The 20338-nt window shown below is 35.4% G+C and overlaps 2 protein-coding genes across 2 annotated transcripts; one reads left to right on the forward strand and one right to left on the reverse strand.

Annotated features, from left to right (window-relative positions):
- Nucleotides 1-1217: 1217 nt before the first annotated feature.
- On the reverse strand, nucleotides 1218-19034 carry LOC141618299 (uncharacterized). Its single transcript, XM_074435393.1, has 12 exons — nucleotides 19012-19034; nucleotides 18856-18970; nucleotides 5442-5496; nucleotides 5051-5116; nucleotides 4824-4924; nucleotides 4095-4733; nucleotides 3806-4009; nucleotides 3414-3629; nucleotides 2636-3301; nucleotides 2400-2522; nucleotides 1834-1982; nucleotides 1218-1365 (listed from the first exon to the last, which is right to left on the reverse strand). Exons 1-12 carry the CDS (start codon nucleotides 19032-19034, stop codon nucleotides 1218-1220), a joined length of 2505 nt encoding a protein of 834 aa, XP_074291494.1.
- A 119-nt stretch (nucleotides 19035-19153) lies between these two features.
- LOC141618300 (uncharacterized) lies at nucleotides 19154-20128 on the forward strand. The gene is made up of 3 exons (XM_074435394.1): nucleotides 19154-19411; nucleotides 19532-19946; nucleotides 20004-20128. The coding sequence occupies exons 1-3, from the start codon at nucleotides 19154-19156 to the stop codon at nucleotides 20126-20128; spliced, it is 798 nt and encodes a 265-aa protein (XP_074291495.1).
- The last annotated feature ends 210 nt before the right edge of the window (nucleotides 20129-20338 follow it).

The raw sequence follows: 20338 nt of genomic DNA on the forward strand, positions 1-20338 counted from the left end.
TAACAAAAAATATTTACTTGATCGTTTATATCATGCGATCATAATTTCTAAATTTGATTTAAAATTTGGTTATTGGCAGATTCAAATTAACCCAGCAGATAGATACAAAACTGCATTTAATGTTCCATTTGGACAATATGAATGGCATGTTATACCATTTGGAGTGAAAAATGCCCCTTCTGAATTTCAGAAAATTATGAATGATATTTTTAATGACTACAGCAATTTTATTATTGTTATATTGATGATGTTTTAGTATTTTCTAAAACTATAGAAGAGCATTTTAAACATCTTATCATTTTTAAGAAAATTGTAATTTCAAGTGGTTTAGTCGTATCCAAACCTAAAATGTCTTTACTCTAAACCAAAATCAGGTTTTTAGATCATAATATTGAAAAAGGGAAAATCATCCAGTAGGTACCCTACCCTGTCCCCCACATTCTATTTCATCTTTTATATAGATACTAGTATAATTCTCGTGCTACAAAATGATATTTTTTAGATTTGTTTTATAAAGGACCTTTCTTATTAAATTAATTGCATAAATTAACTATACTTGCAGTTTAATGTTATAATGTACGGAGTACTAAATATAATCTTAGTAAAAGGTAGAAAAAGAAAGATTTTTTTTTTGGAAAGGTAAGTATATAAATATCATCATCATAAAGAATTACATCACTCCATATAGAATGTACATAAAAAAAATGGATCAGCCAAAAAGAACTAAGCTACAAAAATTACAAGTTTTGGAACCATGCTTGATCTCTAGGGAGGAGAGGAGCATTGTTAAGAGCCAAAACTCTAGCTTTGATATCATGAAGAACTTGGCGTACAAGTACTTCAGGCCTCCTCACTACTGCATTCATCCTAGCTTCTTTTCTAACTCTCCATAACCAATAAATAAGAGCCACATGACACGCGCCAATAAACCTCTTCTGCAGTTTAGTGAGTCTTCTTACAGTAGAAAACCAGTGAACAAGATCCTGCACTCTGAAACAAATGTGCAGCCTGCATTGAAGAAGTTTGAAGCATTCTATTGCATAGACACACTCATAAACCAGATGAGAATGAGTCTCAGATGCTGGGCAACAAGTAGGACAAACTGGATCAATAGAAAGACCCATCCTGATCAGTCTATCTCTTGTGGGAAGACGTTTATGTATATATTCCCAACAGATGAATGAAGACTTTGGCAAGTTTAGATGATTCCAGCAGACTTAACTCCAATCTACCTTAGGCTGTTGACCTCTAAGCCAATCATATCCAGCTTTAACCGAGTACTCTTTAGAGGAATTTAACCAGTTGTTGCTAACATAGGCTTGCTTGAAAATAGACATAATGAGGACAATCTTCTTCCAAGACCAACTACAATCAGAAGGAGCTATCTAGTCAGTCCAGGATGCACCTTTCATATAAACATGATTCACCCAACGTACCCAAAGATGATCCTTTTTATTAGCAAGTCACCAAACATATTTGCCCAACAATGCCTTATTCCAATTTTTTGCATCTTTAACACCAAGTCCCCCTTCTTCTTTAGGAATGAAACAGGTATCTCAATTGATGTTGGGAGGGTTCTTATAATCAGTTGAAGCACTCCATAAGAAATTTCTGCAAATAGAATTAATTCTATTCATGATGCCACTAGGGATCAAAAAGATAGTAGCCCAATATGAATGGAGAGAGGTCAAGACAGATTGTACCAAAACCAGTCTACCAGTATAGGACAGATGCTTTGCTCCCCAGCCCCTAATCCTAGCAACAATCCTATCAGTGATCTTCATCCCCTCATTCTTTGTCAATTTTTTTGAAGAGATAGGGATACCCAAATACCTAAAAGGGAGAGTACCCCTATGAAACCCAGAAACTTGTAAAATTGCATCCACTGTATCAGTCTTTACCCCATTGAAGTAGATCTCAAACTTATTCTTGTTCAAACATAAACCAGATGCAGCTGAAAAGGTGGCAAAGGCTCTAAGCATCTACATAATAGAAGAATCAGTCCCTTTACAGAATAAGAGCAAATCATTTGCAAAGAGGAGGTGATTCAAGCTAGTAGGGCCACACAAAGGATGAAATCTGAAGTCCTCGTGTTGAGCAACAATGGCAAGAATCCTGGACAAATATTCCATACAAAGAGTAAAAAGGAGGGGAGAAAGTGGATCCCCTTGCCTTAATCCTCTTTTCCCTTTAAAAAAACCAAAATTATTGCGATTGACTGAAAGAGAGTAAGTAGAACTGGTCACACATGCCATCACCAGGTCAATGAAGTGTCTAGGGAACTTGAGAGCATATAACATTTGATGTAAAAATTCCCATTCCACAGAATCATAAGCTTTTTTGAGGTCTATTTTAATTAAGCACCTTGGTGATGCAGCTTTCCTATTGTAGAGTCTTACCAAATCTTGACAAATAAGAACATTTTCCACAATGTTTTTACCTTTAATAAACCCTCCTTGATTCACACTAACAATGTCAGGTAGGACTTTACCAATTCTATTGCATAAAACCATAGCCAACACCTTATAAATTGTGTTACAACAAGCAATAGGACGAAATTCCAGTACACTAGTAGGATTGGGAATTTTAGGAATAAGAGTAAGAGTTGTAGTATTCACCTGCTTTAATAGCTGACCAGTCTGAAAAAGTCCTTAATTGCAGCAGTGACATCACCCCAAACAGTCTCCCAAGAGTCTTTAAAGAATTGACTTGAGAATCCATCAGGTCCTGGAGATTTAGAGGACCCAATATCAAATAAGCATTCTTTAATTTCAATGTCAGTCACAACAGCAAGCAACAGAGAGTGATGTTCCTTAGTAAGCAGCTTCCCTTTCCTAATAGTAGGCACATGGACATGCTTAGTAGGCATGGAAGATCCAAGGAGGCTTTTATAGTAGTCCAAAAAAGCCTCCTCAATCTCAGGGCAGGTGGAGTACAGACAACCATCTAAGCCATGAATGCTCATAACTCTATTATGAACTTGCCTAGCTCTGATCTGAGAGTGAAAAAACTTGGAATTTTCATCTCCATGAGACAACCAGTCAGCCTTAGCTTTCTGAGATAAGAAGCTATAATGCATTTTACACAGTTGCCTATAAGACTCATCTGCATCAGTCTCAGCAACAAGAAGACCCAAATCAGTGGGATTAACATGCATAGCCAGTTGAAGCTCCTCCAAGAGAGCCTTAGCAACAACTACTCTTTTCCCAATATCAGAAAAGCCATTTCTATTAAGCATTCTCAGAGGCTTCTTGAGATTTTTCAATTTAGTCACCAATTTAAACATAAGAGTCCCATTTATCTGACAGTTCCAAGACTGATGCACAATATTCTTGAACTCAGGGTCCATGCTCCATATTATAGTACTTAAAATGACCCTTTCTTTTCGCCCCACTTATACTCCTATAGAAGACAATAGGAGTATGATCAAATAACCCCTCAGGGAGGAAATATGCATAAGCATTAGGGTATAAATCCATCCACTCAACATTCACCAGAAATCTATCAATCCTAGAAAATCCCCTTGTAGCAGGAGCTTTCTTGTTATTCCACGTGAAAAAAGCACCCTGTCCCTTAATATCATTGAAACCACAATAATGACCACAACCTCTAAAGTCAGAAATATCAGCCTATAGAAAATCATTGGCAATTCTCTCATTAAAATTTAACACATTTCCCCTCAAGGACCATGATATTGATTTTTCATAGTCCTCAGATGAGTCCAGAGTTCCTGTCTCTCCACATCATCATTAGAGCCATAAACAATAGACAGCAAAAAATTATCTCTTGTAGCTAGTTTAGTCACCTGAACTGTAATAACTTGAGCATTCATATGAAGAGGGGTTACACCAAAAACTTGAGGATCCCAGATAGTCCAAATTCTACCTCTATGATGATGATGATCATAATTATTTATCCCTTTCCAGTGAGTCCCTAAAACTTGTAAAACAGAATCAAAATCATGTTCTTTTATTTTAGTTTCCACCAAACCACATAATCCTATATTATTCTGAAAAAGAAACTGCTTAACATCTAATTTCTTGTTAATCCCATTTATTCCTCTCACATTCCAACAGCCAATTCTATCCATTGACAACTAATCCAGGTGGTTCCTTCGATCTCCCATTCAAATTAGCCCTAGAAGTGGGACTAGCTGTGAGTACTTCCGCATAAGATTTAGCAGGGGAAACATTCACAGGAGTGACATGTTCCTGCCTAGAGATTTGTTGTATGACAGGTACAGGAGTAAGCAATGAAGAATTATGATAAGTAAGGCCTCCAAAAGGCACCTCAGGCACCTTTGGTGGGTAAGGAACCTTGTTTCTCTGAACAGGTGTCCAAACCTGCTGAGGTTGTTTGGGAACAGGTTTAGCCAAAGGGACATTAATTTTATTCTTTTTACACATCTCTGAAGTATGACCTATTCCTTTACAAGAGCTATAAACTGAAGGTTTCCATTCGTAATCAACCAGAATGCTAACCTCTTTGCCCATTTCATCTAGAAAATGAAGCTTTTCAGGAAATTCCTGGCCAACTTCAACCTCAACCAACAGACGAGCATATACCAACCTAGTTCTATCCTCAGTGGCCCCATCTCGTTTAATAAATTTGCCCAGCAAACCTGCTAACTTTTCCAGGCAAGTTTTGCTCCAAAACTTAAGAGGCATCCCATAAAGACGAAGCCAAATAGGGACAAACTGAACTCGTTCCTTAACCAATCTGCAATCCTCAGTCTAGGGTTTGAAAACTAAAGGTTTATTGTCAAACATGGGAAAACCTTGCTGTAAAACGAGGGATTGACATTCTTTAGTCGGGAAATGCACCAAAAAAACACCATTTGGAAGGAAAGATATTTTATCAATTTTGTATGCTGCCCATATCTTCCTAACAAATCCCTCTAATAGTTCCCAAGGAGGATTACTCCCTAACACATAACAAACAACAGCAGTATCCCAGTAATTCAATTCAGACTCCACATCAGCTTTAGTAAATTGCAACAACTTAAAAGCAGCAGGAGTTTAAGATTTCTTAGGAGATGTGGTTTTCTTACCTGTAACTTCAGTCCACTCTGATGCGTCTTCAACTGAATTAATGTCAGAATCCTCTGCTTCATCCACTATAGTAGTTAGATCCAATTCAGGAACCGCAGACGTTTAAGACGAAGACGGGATGTCCATATCAAGATGTAGATCAGAACAATCAGGAAAAGAAAGACGGATTTTTGCACGCGTTTTGATTTTACTTTTTAGCTGGGATTTTTTTTAGTGATTTTCCTTGACATTGTGCAAGTTAGAACCCTAATAAATCTAGAGAGAAGTCAGAGCTTTCTCTCTCTAATCCCATTTTTTGCAAGTTAGAACCCTTAGAAAACGAAAGTTATTTTTGTCTGAAACTATTTTTACTTTACTATTAAAAAAAATACTATAATATTATATCATTACATGATATGACATTAAAATACAATTTAGTGATGTAAGAGCTAATTAAAATGTGTACCTGATAACGAAAACAGGTAAAAATAGTATACTACGCATTTAAAAAGACAATTTACAAAAAATTAACTAACACTACGCCAAATAATCGGTGCAACAACGGTTAGATATGAAGGAAATGTAGATCTTTATACATACTAACATACTCATATATGTCTAAATTAATTTGTCATAAAATTAAATACGGATTTTATGCATGCAAACAATATGATAAAATAGAGGAGAAATCATGTTCTTACATTGGTGATTTCGGTTTTATTGGGCACAAAAGAAATCTCCTTTTCTTTTGTTCTTGAGCTTTCCTAAGATGGAAGAACAAGATCCAAGTGTAGGATCTCTCCTTAGGATTAATACCCAAAGCTTTCTCTTAATTAAGATTAATATTATGAGAACTAGTACAATATTAATCTAGTAAAATTGACCCAAAAATATTATAATACTCTTAATATTTTCGGTTTATAGAGAGAAGAAGAAGAGATTTATTTTTCTCTCTAGAATACTAATTTTTGGATGAGTGAATGAATGAATGATAATTTACAACATTTTGTATATTATTAGGTAAAAATTATAGAAAAACCATGATGGGTTTTTGTCTTCTCAAAACCGTGTAAGAGGAGGGATTTTGGGGAGGCAATGCATGGAAAAATTGTTCTTCACAATAAACAATAGGGTTGCATGGCTAGTGACTAGGGTAATCATCATGCCCTCCACTAATTACAATCAACATATAATTAGCTTAAAAACCCTCTAATTTTCGGCCCACTTGATAATATGGATTCCATATTATTTTTGTCAATTGTCAATATGTCACATGTCATATGTGACATAAATTTGTTATGTATTTTTAACATATTAAAAATCAACGTATTAATAAAAATACGTCACATACAAAAATCGACTTAGTAATTTCACAATTACTTGTGCCAAAATATTTTACCATTTATAAATCACAACAGATTGTATTTATAATAATTCATTCAATTTCGATTGTTTCTTTAAACAATAATTTCATCCGAGTAATGATACAATTCAATTACTCAGACCGTATCTCATTTAATCACATTTCAATTTGATACGTAAATTTTACTTCCAAAAATCGTCCGTCAATTTTCAAGTAATTTAATTAACTCGTAACATTATACGATTAATTAAATAATCAATTAAGAGTGTTGCCCTATAGGTATGACCTAGGGGGTCAACTGATCACCACCGTCGCACGACAGTAATGTCAAACTCTAGTCACCCAATCATTACCGATATATGTTGACCGGTTGTGAATAACAATATTACTTCCCAATTGTATTCTTTATAATGAGATTTAAACATGTGATCATCATGATCAACAGTCGTGATCGCATTATTGCCGGAGGACACATATTCCAACAATCTCCCACTTGTCCTCGACAAGTGTGCGTTACCAATTCTCTTGTCCTATTACTATCTCCCACTCAATGCAAGGTGTCTTTCAGGTCGTACTTGCAAGTGATCATATCGAGAGTGGTTTCCTCGATCTGGAGAATAACTGATTGACCGGACTTATCTATCATAGATACTTTCCGAGCGTGGCCACGCATTTCCAGTTCATTACTCCTCGAGTGGCCCTGAGATATTGTTATAACCCTGACTAGGGGTGGACAATTCCTATCGCACTCATTCCTTTCGACTAGCCACAGCCATCATAACCCAAAATATGCCCATTCGACCCCATTTACGAAGGTCGTAGTAACACAAATCAAAGTTAATCTGAAACTGTGCCATCTTAGGTGAATAGTCTTTAGTCAAAAGAATCGACTCATTCGAATACTATAGTAGCTCTCGCCACGACCAGGCTATTTAAATTTGCCAGAACTCTATAAGCGGTCATTAGGCCCGACAAAATGTTCCTAATGATCGCCTATGTGATCGACTAGTCATCTCACATGACTCTATGGCACTTGAACTTGCCATCAATCGCATCACACTCTAGTCACTTCGAGACGTCACCTCATACAAGTAACTATGGGAAAATACAATGTTAATCCATGTTCACTTTAACGGGGTTCAATTGTCTCCACAACCCGTTTGGATATAACAATGTACAAGGTGAGTTAATAATAACTCAAACGACAAATGTCGACATCACACTCGGGTAGTCAATATCATATTACAACCTTGTGATGTATATCATAAGTGTAAACACTTATTGATTGCAATAGAAGTTTAACATCCCATGTGTCCATGTGTTCAAACTTCTTACACTTGCAATCTCCTTCACATTCATGTTCTCTCTCATAGCATGAATCTTACCAAGTACACATCAAGGTTCCCGACCTTGGTTTCGGTTCTTTAACTTGAAAGAACTTTCTTATCGACTATCACATAACGAACGAATTTGTGATGAATGATATAACTTGTACTGATCAAGTATTCCATCTACACACAATGCACTAGGTATATGTTTTGTAGAATCTTGTAACAATTGACAAGATTATTAGCTTAGCACTTCTCACAAGTCCTAGCTTAACTAGGAAAGATTATTTTTGAATAACCTCTTATTCAACCAAGCATCTTTCCAAAACTTCTCATTTCTATTTCTGGGCTTGAAAGAATTGGGATTCTCATAAATCCTCATATGTGCTCGGATTTTCTTTAATATGTGCAACCTCTTGACACACAATGGAACATTCCGTCAAACACTGAAATCGCTCATCGGATTCTTCTTGAGAATTCATGACGTTTTTATTATGGCTTACCATCCATCATCATGCTCTTATGCATATGATTCATAATTGGACATGTACATGATTATTCTAATGGCGGAAACATTAGTTACTAATAATCATGAGATCAACCGTTCATAAGTTCAATGAACGACCATGACTGCTAATGGCAATTCCATTTTCATCTACATGAATAACCTATGTGAATGTTGATACGATGTGTATCTCTTAATACTAATCCAACATCCCTTGATGTAATTGGATTCATCATAGTCCATGTTCATCCAGAATTGAAAACTCAAATGCTTCTTTGTGAAGAAGATATTGGCTCGTCATTCCTTAATTAGTAATGAGTTTTAAACATTCAAGGATGATAGCTCCCACTAAATTCCATGTCTTCACATGAGAATTTCCTAACTCCCACTCAATTCTACATATTTCGAAATTGACTTCTCAATCGAAACTTTTATTAAGAATTGAAATATAAATTGCATTGCCAAGTTATTAGGATAAAACCATATATGTTCCATCATATCCTTTCAAAATACCTATTTTGAAGTGGTCTCATCTCAACCTTACGTAAAGAGATTTTAAATCTCCAACACACTCATGTCATAATGATATGTAGGTAATGTCATTATTCAAATATAAACAATGTCTAGAATACGTCCTTCGCAAATACCCTTTTGGAAGGAGGTTTAACCATTCCATAGTGAGGTTAAGCAATGACATTTGCGTGGTTAAAACTTTGGTCATTGAAGATATCGGTATATCAATCTTTGCAACTCGATCATAACTAGTATGTTACTATGATTCATTTAGGCTCTTAAGTAAATCTCAAGGTTGAAACTATTGGTCAAATGTTTCATAAACTTAGTCAAAAACTTGTTAAGACTTTACATTAGTCATTTTTCTTCCAAAACTTTCTTTTGGTCTCCTCGTGTAGTTATCTTGAGAATATTCTCTTATGATTATTACACTTGGTCTCTTTAGTCATATAGAACTAACTTGAGACCATAGATCTCATCTATTCGGCATAAGTTATAAGAATAAATATACCTTCATTCAAATCATTCTCTCTTGCTTAGATCTTCATATACACAAGTACACAATTTTATCTTGCCTTGTGTGTTGTGTCCTCATTTTTCTCCCACTCTATCTTTAGAATAAATACACTAAACATTCAAAGATAGCATATGAGACACAAATTAATGATGTTGAAGTATAAGGAGAACTATCTCATAGATAGACTAATGGTTATTGATTTATATATGTGTACTTGGTGATTGACATACCTTTAAGAGAGTTCATAGACTCAAAATCGCTTCATAAATGATCATACACAAGCCTTAAGCATGTGGACATGTAATGAAACCCGTCATTATATTTGTCTATTAGATCACTTTAAGTGACTAATCTTATGTTTCAAAGTGCAAGCATTTAAAGATGAATTTTAGAACATAAAGGATAAATGATAAAACGGGTGACTTGGGTTGCAAACCAAGTCACCATCATCCAAAATACAAACCATTATCCAAAATACCTTTCCATGTCAAACATGGAAACTTAAAGTTCTAAAAATCCAAAACATAATCTTAAATTAAGACAATGAAAAGCAAAGCTCCATAAAAGCTATCCTTAGCTTCTCCATGGTTTCTTATGCTTGCTTTTCCTTTCCTTTGTCTTTGCTTGGTGGAGGCCCTATTTACAATAAAAAGGAGATACATTATCACAACTTTGCATCATAATACCATAGTTGAATTTAGAAACATAAAAGAAGGTTAGTCATTTACCTACTGGAGTGATCTTTCCAGCTTTGATATCACCAAGGTATTTGGAACAATTTCTTTTCCAATGTCCCATGCCATTACAATAATGGCATTTATCAAGAGGACCCTTCTTGACTTTTGAGGTGCTAGCTTCATTAGGCTTAGCTTTGGTGAATGTGGGAGCTAGCTTCTTGCCCTTTCTCCCATTCTTCTTGAACTTCACTTTACTCTTAGTGCTTATGTTAAGCACATCCTTGGGAGGGTTCACATTTAACCCCATGTCCCTCTCGGCTTGCACAAGTAACTTGTGCAACTCCTCAAGAGACACATCCTTGTCTTGCATGTTGAAATTCACCCGGAATTGCACATATGCCTTGACTTTGGACAAGGAGTGTAGAATCCTATCTACGATGAGTTCTTTGGGGATTTCAACCTTTTGAATTTTCAAGGTCTCGACAAGCTCCATGAGTTTGAGCACATGAGGGCTAACCTTTTGGCCCTCTTTGAAGTCGAGATCAAAGAATGCCGCGGCCGCCTCATATTGGACGATCCGCGGAGTTTGTGAAAACATGGTCACAAGTTTGGAGTAAATCTCATTAGAATTGCCCATTTTAAAGGCTCTCCTTTGGAGGTCCGCCTCCATCGCAAATATTAAGACATTTTTCATTGCGGCGGACTCCTTTTGGTAAGCCTCATATGCTTCCCTAGTGGCCGCGGTGGACCTAGTGGATGGTTCGGGTGGAGAGGCCTCGGTAAGGTAACGAAGCTTGTCGTCACCTTCGGCGGCTAATTTGAGTTGGGCATCCCATTCGGAGAAATTTGACCCATTCTTTTCAAGTTTACATCGATCCATAAAGGATCGGAGCCATGACGAACTAGCGAGAGGTGTGGCATTAGGAGTTGGTGTTGGTGTTGCCATTTGTTATGAAAAAGAAGTGGTCTACAAAACAAAATATAAGGAGTAAAACAATTGTCGTTTTAATAATAATACTCGTAAAAATGTATGATTTAAACAAGTTTTATGCATTTTTCTAGTGACCTCTACCCAACTAGATAAATGATTCCAAGACCCAAATTCATATCGACTTAGGCACGGTGGGGCCGATTCATCCTTTATCAATACAACTTGGTGGATTAACGTTTAATCGATTCTACTTTTAGAACTCTTGGTCGATAATATTACATTAACAATTATCTTTAGCCCAAAACACATCCGACAAGGGCACGGTGGGGCCGATACATCCCTTATCAAAAACTTTTGTTGAGTTCAATCCAAATTTCGAATAAATGTGTCCATGATCCAAACCCATATTAACTTGGGCACGGTGTGGCCGATACATCCCTTATCAACATGAATTCGGTGGATTAACATTCATCACCCACTTCCCCTACGTAACAAGGTTTGTACCCCGGTGGGGCCGAGCGCACTCCCTCGCGAAATAGGTTTTCATGGTTTCTACTATTTGGTAAGGCTATGTCTCAATTAATTGTTTTAGCGAGAGGTCATGTCAATTTATTATCTATCACGTTTTAAGTGAACTAAAGCGGTGAACTACGATAATTCGAATTGACACGGTCGATAAACTCGATAAAATAAGGATGCATGTTTTAGTTATGGCGATTTAGCGATGCATGTGACATAAAATAAAATGCAAGCATAAAAATAAATAAATCCTAGTATGACCTTTCCTAAAATAGAAAAACTATTTAACTATTACATATTCGGAAACCAACTCCATTGGTCCCTTGAACTTCGGTTGTGGCACGCATCTCGAGGTAACACCGTCTTTATGTATCGCCATTCTTGAAGAAATCCGTCTTTGGGAACTCCGGAATGAATAAAATTACATAATAAATTACATAATTTCCTATTATACATTTGTAACTAAAATAAAATCTATTAAATTACAAAACGGTGATACGAGATCACAATAAAAATTACAACCGAATCGATATTCCCATACATTTCGGGAAATACCAATTAAAAACTAAGGCCATACTAAGTAAAATTACATAATTCAAAATTACATAAATTAAAATTATGACAATCATAAAGGAAAATGCAGCATTATAATATGTATGAACATGCCCAATTTTATGCTAAATCGCCTTTAATTAGCCAATATCGTATATTACTCGGTTTTTACGGATTTGCGTGATTTCAACATTTTTATAATCACAAAAATACATAAACTCATATTTATGCATAAGTTAATTACCCTAACCTCTTAGGACTCAAAATTTAGTCTTCACTAATTATTTGACCATAATTAACCCATATTTTATAAAATTGTTCATAAATGGACCAAAAATTACAAAAGTAAGCTATTAAACTTCAAATAAATCTCAAAATTTCAAATAAATTTGAAATTTGAAATTTAAACTCATGAACATTCTGGAAAAAAAACCATGACACTCATAATGTTCAAAATCTTAGGTTAAAAATTTCGAAATTTTCCCTGAAAAACAATGTTGCGGTTTATCGATTTTTAATAAAATAATCATAAAAACATGGAAAAATTATTTTCATTAACTTTTCAATTTTAGATCTGAAAAAGATAATAAAATGCAACATTAGACGTTTTTCCTAAGTCATAGATTATGTTATATTAATTTTTCACTAATAATGTCACTATTTATGCTATTTTGCTTCAAAAATCCATAAATCAGGCAAAAAGACTTCTTTATAGCCAATTATTTTACACACATCTTGTAAAATTGCATGTGACAACATATTAATTTTCTATGACCAGATTCGAAATTTAACTCATATTAACCTATTTTTCACCTAAATCCGAATTTAATAATGAAAAATTCATTTTTCGAGCATAACAAGTCCAAAAATTATGAAAATTTACAGGTTATCTCAAAATAATATATGTGACAACATATCCAAAAATCAACTGAAAATTCGAAGTATAGCTAATTTTAGACCAAAAATGACATTTTTACTCATAAAATCATATTTAAATGCCATTATTGTATAATATGAACAATAAAATCCGAAAAATTAACCAAAATATCCTAAAACATTTTAGGACAGAAATATTAACATGCATGGATTAATTTCGTGATATCTCATAATAACACAAATTTTACAAGTTTTATTTGTTATTCTTATAACTCGGAAAAACTTTTAACCGATTTGCATGCAAACAACCGTGGCTCTTGATACCGATTGAAGGAAATGTAGATCTTTATACATACTAACATACTCATATATGTCTAAATTAATTTGTCATAAAATTAAATACGGATTTTATGCATGCAAACAATATGATAAAATAGAGGAGAAATCATGTTCTTACATTGGTGATTTCGGTTTTATTGGGCACAAAAGAAATCTCCTTTTCTTTTGTTCTTGAGCTTTCCTAAAATGGAAGAACAAGATCCAAGTGTAGGATCTCTCCTTAGGATTAATACCCAAAGCTTTCTCTTAATTAAGATTAATATTATGAGAACTAGTACAATATTAATCTAGTAAAATTGACCCAAAAATATTATAATACTCTTAATATTTTCGGTTTATAGAGAGAAGAAGAAGAGATTTATTTTTCTCTCTAGAATACTAATTTTTGGATGAGTGAATGAATGAATGATAATTTACAACATTTTGTATATTATTAGGTAAAAATTATAGAAAAACCATGATGGGTTTTTGTCTTCTCAAAACCGTGTAAGAGGAAGGATTTTGGGGAGCCAATGCATGGAAAAATTGTTCTTCACAATAAACAATAGGGTTGCATGGCTAGTGACTAGGGTAATCATCATGCCCTCCACTAATTACAATCAACATATAATTAGCTTAAAAACCCTCTAATTTTCGGCCCACTTGATAATATGGATTCCATATTATTTTTGTCAATTGTCAATATGTCACATGTCATATGTGATATAAATTTGTTATGTATTTTTAACATATTAAAAATCAACGTATTAATAAAAATACGTCACATACAAAAATCGACTTAGTAATTTCACAATTACTTGTGCCAAAATATTTTACCATTTATAAATCACAACAGATTGTATTTATAATAATTCATTCAATTTCGATTGTTTCTTTAAACAATAATTTCATCCGAGTAATGATACAATTCAATTACTCGGCATCAGTATCTCATTTAATCACATTTCAATTTGATACGTAAATTTTACTTCAAAAATCGTCCGTCAATTTTCAAGTAATTTAATTAACTCGTAACATTATACGATTAATTAAATAATCAATTAAGAGTGTTGCCCTATAGGGATGACCTAGGGGGTCAACTGATCACCACCGTCGCACGACAGTAATGTCAAACTCTAGTCAGCCAATCATTACCGATATATGTTGACCGGATTGACAAGAACAATGTTACTTCCCAATTGTATTCTTTATAATGAGATTTAAACATGTGATCATCATGATCAACAGTCGTGATCGCATTATTGTCGGAGGACACATTTTCCAACAAGATAAGGTGATATACGTTGTAATACAAAATACGGAACCGTTATTACATCGACCGTTGTTATTTCGTGACCACGGTTGTTAAAAAGGCGGAACCGTTATGAAATGTAAATAACGGGTTCAGATAATCGTAATACAATATTAAGAACGGTTCAAAAACCGTTGTCTATAATATTGAAACCGTGGTAGTATTAGTCTGAATGCTCTACGGAAACCTATGACAACAGTTTTACTGAAACACAACCGTTGTAAAATAGTAAATATGACAACGGTTTATGCTTATTAAACCGTTTTAAATGTCTTGAATTCGACAACGGTTTGTGATTATTAAACCGTTATATTATGGATGAATATGTCAACGGGTTTCTATTTAAATGCGACTGTTTTCAATAGATTTATTGACCACGGTTTTATTTTTAACCGTGATCGAATTTATAAATATTTTTTTAAAAAAATTGTTTTAGCGAGTTCCAAAAATTCTTTGAAATGCTATCTTTTGCGATAGCAGGTTCCGTTGAAATGCTCATCGCAAAATAGCATTTCAAATTTTCACAAGATTGTGAAATTTCAATCCTGCAATATCAGAATATTACACAGATTGATCTATTCAACCCAGCATCAAAATATTATAAACAAGGTAACCAAAACTAATTACACATGGCTCTATATACACACATACATAGTGAGCAGAATATTGACCATCCGCTAATGAAAGAAAATAAGTGGCCCACTTATTTCTCATGTCGGCGATGTCTTCCTTCGAATAGGTTGGGTCTTTGTTGTTGATTGAACGTGGGAACTACAAATCAAAATATACTTAATCAAAATAGACAGAATAAGTGAAATATTACACAGAATTAAACCCAAGTTACGTTTGAAATAGTTATTAAAACACACTAACCGGTGAGGGTATGTTGATATACTTTCGGGTGATAATCTCCCACAGGGACTGACAACAGAAAAAGGCGCATTCGTTGCTGCCTAGTTGTTGTACGGGAGACTATTATATAAATCACATACAAATAAGCTAAATAGATCAACCTCTGGCATAAACATAAATTAAATGATAGGAGTAATTATTAAGAATACACTTACTTTTATCGTGACAAAAGTTGGAGTTGATGCTCCAATTGTTTGAAACACACTAATTCATAAATATATACAGAAAATTATAATTAGCATTTGGCTCAGTAATACTGATAGGACATTAAAAGGATCCTAGTCTTCAAAGGTCATACAATAACAATTGACATTATAATGTAAGGTTGTAAACTTACTCAGTCATCATCATTACAAATTTCTCTGTGGGAGGATGTCCGCAAGAGTCAATTCAGTACACTATGCCTTTTTTCACACTGATTGCCGTTAGCAGCCAATGCTTGCTATGAAATATTGAAAATTGAACTGTTAGTTCATATACATGCATGTAAGCGTGTTAATAAATGAATAGAATCGTGATTCATTATAATAAACTACTATACATACCTATTCTCATTGTATGGGATAAACCATAGGCTTTTGGGCGTCATCAACCGTTCAGCAATTCTATCGATGTACTCTCTGTATGTGTATCCAAAGGACTTATGAGAGAACAATTCAGGTGACACGAATCCGTAGTCATGAGAAACATAGTTCCCTTTAGCCATGTGTGTACACAGGTACCTATTACGTCAAATGGAATGAAAAATGTTATTTTCATTTATGATTTAAATAAACATCACTATTCGTAAAACCAAATGCCAAGTTTTAATTAAAAAACTTACTTCATCCAAATTATAATGTGCATAGCATCTAACTCGTCAAGGTCGAGAAACTGACACAGTGATTCCCCATCCATATAAATAGTGAAACCGAAACCCATAACATCCTCTCCGATGTCAATCATGAGTACTTCCCCGACAGCTAGCTTCCTTTCAGCCAGCTGGTGCAAAGCTACGAACGTTGGAGTACTCAATTTTTGCTTATAATGTAACACCCCCATTTATTCAGGAGCCTTTAGCTAGACATTCCCAAATAAATAAGACTGTTACCATCTCGGTTTCCCGAGGTAGTGAATAACAAAGTCCAACTCACCAAAGTACTTTAAATTAAAACTTTAATGAATACTTATGTATTACAAATTAATCAACTAAAACTTAATATAAAATAATTTACAACTCGCAGCGAAAATAAATAAAGTGATCTCATAATCTACGTGGTCTAGACTTCTAGGTAGATTAGCAAAGTCCTCACGCATCCCATAGCTCCCAAGTCAGCTAATCTTTAGTACCTGTCAAATCTGCTCCCCATTATGGTTCACCACAGGTGTTCACGAATACACTGTCAACCACGAGGTTGAGTAGGAATAGCTAAACAACAACAATAAATGAATACAAGACAATATCAAATGCAAATGCAATGCATGCTCATGATCAATCCTCCGACACTCCCGTTCATCCCGCCAATCCCTGGCCGGGGTAATCTCAATAACATCCCAGAGACAAGTCCTGCAGAACCAGCCTGGGGAAACCAATGCAAGTGCTCATGATATGATATGCAAATAATATATTTACCATCTCAGATATGAGGCTGGGGAAACCAAATCAATATAAGCATCTCGATCCACGAATGAGGTAGTCAATAATCAAATCATCTCAGTCACAAGCTGAGGTAATCATTAAAAAATATATCTCAATGCAACCAACCAACAATCATATATCATCCATCACAATTCCAAATAATTAAACCAGTAAAATTAGATAATACCATTCAAGTAAACATTAAAGTGATTGATTAGCTATCCTACCTGTATAGCAAAGAGGCTAAACAAAATCCAAATAGCAAAGCACACGAATCCAAGCAACAAAACCCGTCTCACAAAAGCGTGACCAATTAATCTTCAGATGAAGAAAAGATGAACAAGCTCCTTATCTCTCTAGTCTCGTTCTCTATATATATATATATATATATTTTATGTTTTGTGAAAGTGAATAAAACTTGTGGTTTGCTATTGTATATATAGTAGTAAGGTAGTATCATTTTAGGAAAGTTTATAAGTCGTAAGATATAATAAATTATAATAAAATATTTATGGCAGGTAAAATAAATAAATAATATTAATAATCATAATAATCATAATCATAACCATAATGGGGTATAATATTATATTATTAGGTATACTATAATTTGGTGCGAAATTATGAAACTAATTAGCGCGTAACATCACTCAACGAGTTCAGCTTTGCGCATTGATTTTCAAACAGCTGTCATTTCTTCGTTACTTATCGGAATCAAGCTTGTGACCATGCGTTGGAAAGCTAAGACAATAAAATTTCACCTCCAATTTGAATCACTCTCATAGAAGCTGTAAAACTCTATATATTCCCGTTTCAAATTACCCCTAAAACAAGTGATCACATTTCCATAATTGGCACATTTGTGCAAGCTTCCTATTAACCTTTCATAGACTACCTTGTACTTTAGACACACACACAAAGGTCATATAACCATAAAATATAAGGGGTATTACATATAATTATCGGTCTGATATCTAGGTTTAAGAGGAACACCAACGTTGTGTGTAGCAGGAGTAGATTTAACCCCGTTCTACAATTTAGAAAACAAAAATATATATACTACACGAGACGTCATTGTTGGGCCCAATTCAGCCTGGACCGACCTCAGTCTAGCCTGACATAATTAGGCTGAGTGGGGTAACCAAGGTCCGGACAAATATGACTACTATTTGACAAATGAAGCATATTTCAGGGCAGGTAACCTGTTAAACCCGGAAAGAAAAGTCTGCTGCCAAGAAAGGAAAGCATAGAACAGCCTGACAGAGCTCTTAAGCAGGCCGGATTGAATTATCAAGCAACATAACGGTTACGTAAAGGGAAATGTTAATATTCTACTTTCATGGAAGACCTAGTCCAGCTCCAGAAGCATCTTATTCTCACATATCAGATCGTGTAAAACATAACAAGCCAATGTTTGTTGAAGAAGACTAAGTCAAGCGGATTAATAGAGAATGTGCCCTATTTTTCAGTAAGCGGTTACCAACGGCCAAGAGAACGTTGAGCAGCATCCAACGTTAGCATTTGAGAAGTATAAATAGCATCATCAAACAATTGTAAAGGGGTCATCAATCATTCATTATTATTTGCAGATTACTCACTACTTTCTCTTTAGCATTTTGAGTTTACACGCAATACTTGTACCCAGCCTAGATAAGAAATAAAACTACATTATTTATCTCTTCATTCTCATCTATCTCACATTTATATTTTTATTTCTAATTTATAGAACTAGATACTCTGATCACGTAATAAGTAAGCCGGATCCTTCCAGGGAAAATCCTGCTAAAATAATTGGCGCCCACCGTGGGGCATCTAGTTCATTAAACCTCAAAAAATTTTTATCATCTTTCATTCAATATTCTCACGAAAAAAAATGGTTGCACTCACCTCAGAACAATAACTAGCCGTTGCCTTGGCTAAAATCAAGGAATTAGAAACAATACAAGAAAAGGCAGCCCAGGCAGAGGCTGAGATCACCAGGCTCAAATAATCGGAATCCAGCCTGAAGAAGAAGTTGGAAAATCAAGCTTCAGGCTCTTGAACCAGATTTGAGCCAGGAACTCCATTTTCATCCATCATCAAGCAAATAGTTTTCTCCAGTTTTGGGACCCCAGAGAAAGATGTCTCCTTTGATTCGCACACCACCCTTGATAGTGGATCGGACAAAACTGAGGCAGCAATAATGATGGCCATGCTTCAGGAAATCCAGAAACTCCACAGCAAGATAGAAAATATACCCGGAGTGCCAGATCCTGTAGCGAAAGTGGAAGCTGATAGCTTTGCTAACTCACCTTTTGCAGATGAGATTTCAAAGATTGATCTCCCCAAGAAATTCACCGTTCCATCTATGAAAACTTATGATGGGACCTCAGATCCACAAAACCATGTTGCCATATTCAAGCAGAAGATGCTAGCAGCCTCAGTACCCAGTGAACTTAGGCAGGTTTGCATGTGCAAAGGCTTTGGCACTACCCTGACCGGAGCAGCATTGCAGTGGTTCATCAATCTCCCAAATGGAAGCATCAGGAACTTCGCGGATCTAGTCAATGCCTTCAACCAACAGTTTGCAAGCAGCAGGCAAATGGCAAAAAGACCCAGCAACCTGTTTAGAGTGAAGCAGCTTTCGGACGAGACCATCAAAGAATTCCTGGCCAGATTTGTCAAAGAAAAGGTGGCCATCCCCAGATGTGACGAGGAAACGGCAGTGGAAGCGTTCAGGCAGGGAGTCTTGCTTGATAGTGACATCTATGCAGATCTCACCAAGAAGGCCTGCACAACCTTTGCTACCGTCAAGTCTATTGTCTTAGAGTATGTCATACTAGAAGAAGATCTCAACTTCAGGACAAACTCATCCGGAGAAACGCAAAACTATGGCTACACCAACAGAAAAAGTTCCTACCACAAAGGAAACAACTCCAGATCAGCACCTTATTCTAGGCCTAACCGGTCTGAAGTTAATATGGCACAAGAATGCAAAGGTAACCTTTCTTGCCTACTAACTATTCCTAAATATAACTTCTCTATAAATACTGCAGGGTTAATCAAACGCCTGGAGAATTTGGGAGACACAGTCAGATGGCCCAAGAAATCAGACAACCCCAGGAAGGACCCTTCAAGATGGTGTGACTTCCACCAGGACATTGGACACACCACAGAATAATGCATTTAGCTCAGGAAATAAGTGGCGTACCTCCTAAAGAAAGGCTACTTGAAAGATCTGATCCAGCAACCCAGAGGCAAAGATGAAGGATCAGGCAAAAGAGATCTAGGGAACAGCAGGGATCCTCCTCCTCCTCCCCCCATCTACGAAGTCAAATTCATAAACGGAGGCTCAGAAATCTGTGGCTTGACCAGTTCAGCCGCCAAGAGA

The sequence above is a fragment of the Silene latifolia genome, chromosome X (genome assembly GCF_048544455.1).
Source record: "Silene latifolia isolate original U9 population chromosome X, ASM4854445v1, whole genome shotgun sequence".
NCBI classification, from domain to species: Eukaryota; Viridiplantae; Streptophyta; class Magnoliopsida; order Caryophyllales; family Caryophyllaceae; genus Silene; species Silene latifolia.

Bases quoted from the DNA above. Each gene is read 5' to 3' on its own strand.
- LOC141618299 (XM_074435393.1), bottom strand. From the start codon at position 19,034: ATGGAGTTCCTGGCTCAAATCTG. The intron at 5,117-5,441 runs GTAATGATATAA...TAACTACTATAG, and splicing joins GTATTTTAATGTCATATCAT to TGGATGAAGCAGAGGATTCT. The intron at 2,523-2,635 runs GTCAGCTATTAA...ACAATTTATAAG, and splicing joins TTAAGGACTTTTTCAGACTG to GTGTTGGCTATGGTTTTATG.
- LOC141618300 (XM_074435394.1), top strand. From the start codon at position 19,154: ATGGCCATGCTTCAGGAAATCCAGAAACTCCACAGCAAGATAGAAAAT. The intron at 19,412-19,531 runs GTTTGCATGTGC...TTCAACCAACAG, and splicing joins TACCCAGTGAACTTAGGCAG to TTTGCAAGCAGCAGGCAAAT. The intron at 19,947-20,003 runs GTAACCTTTCTT...TAAATACTGCAG, and splicing joins TATGGCACAAGAATGCAAAG to GGTTAATCAAACGCCTGGAG.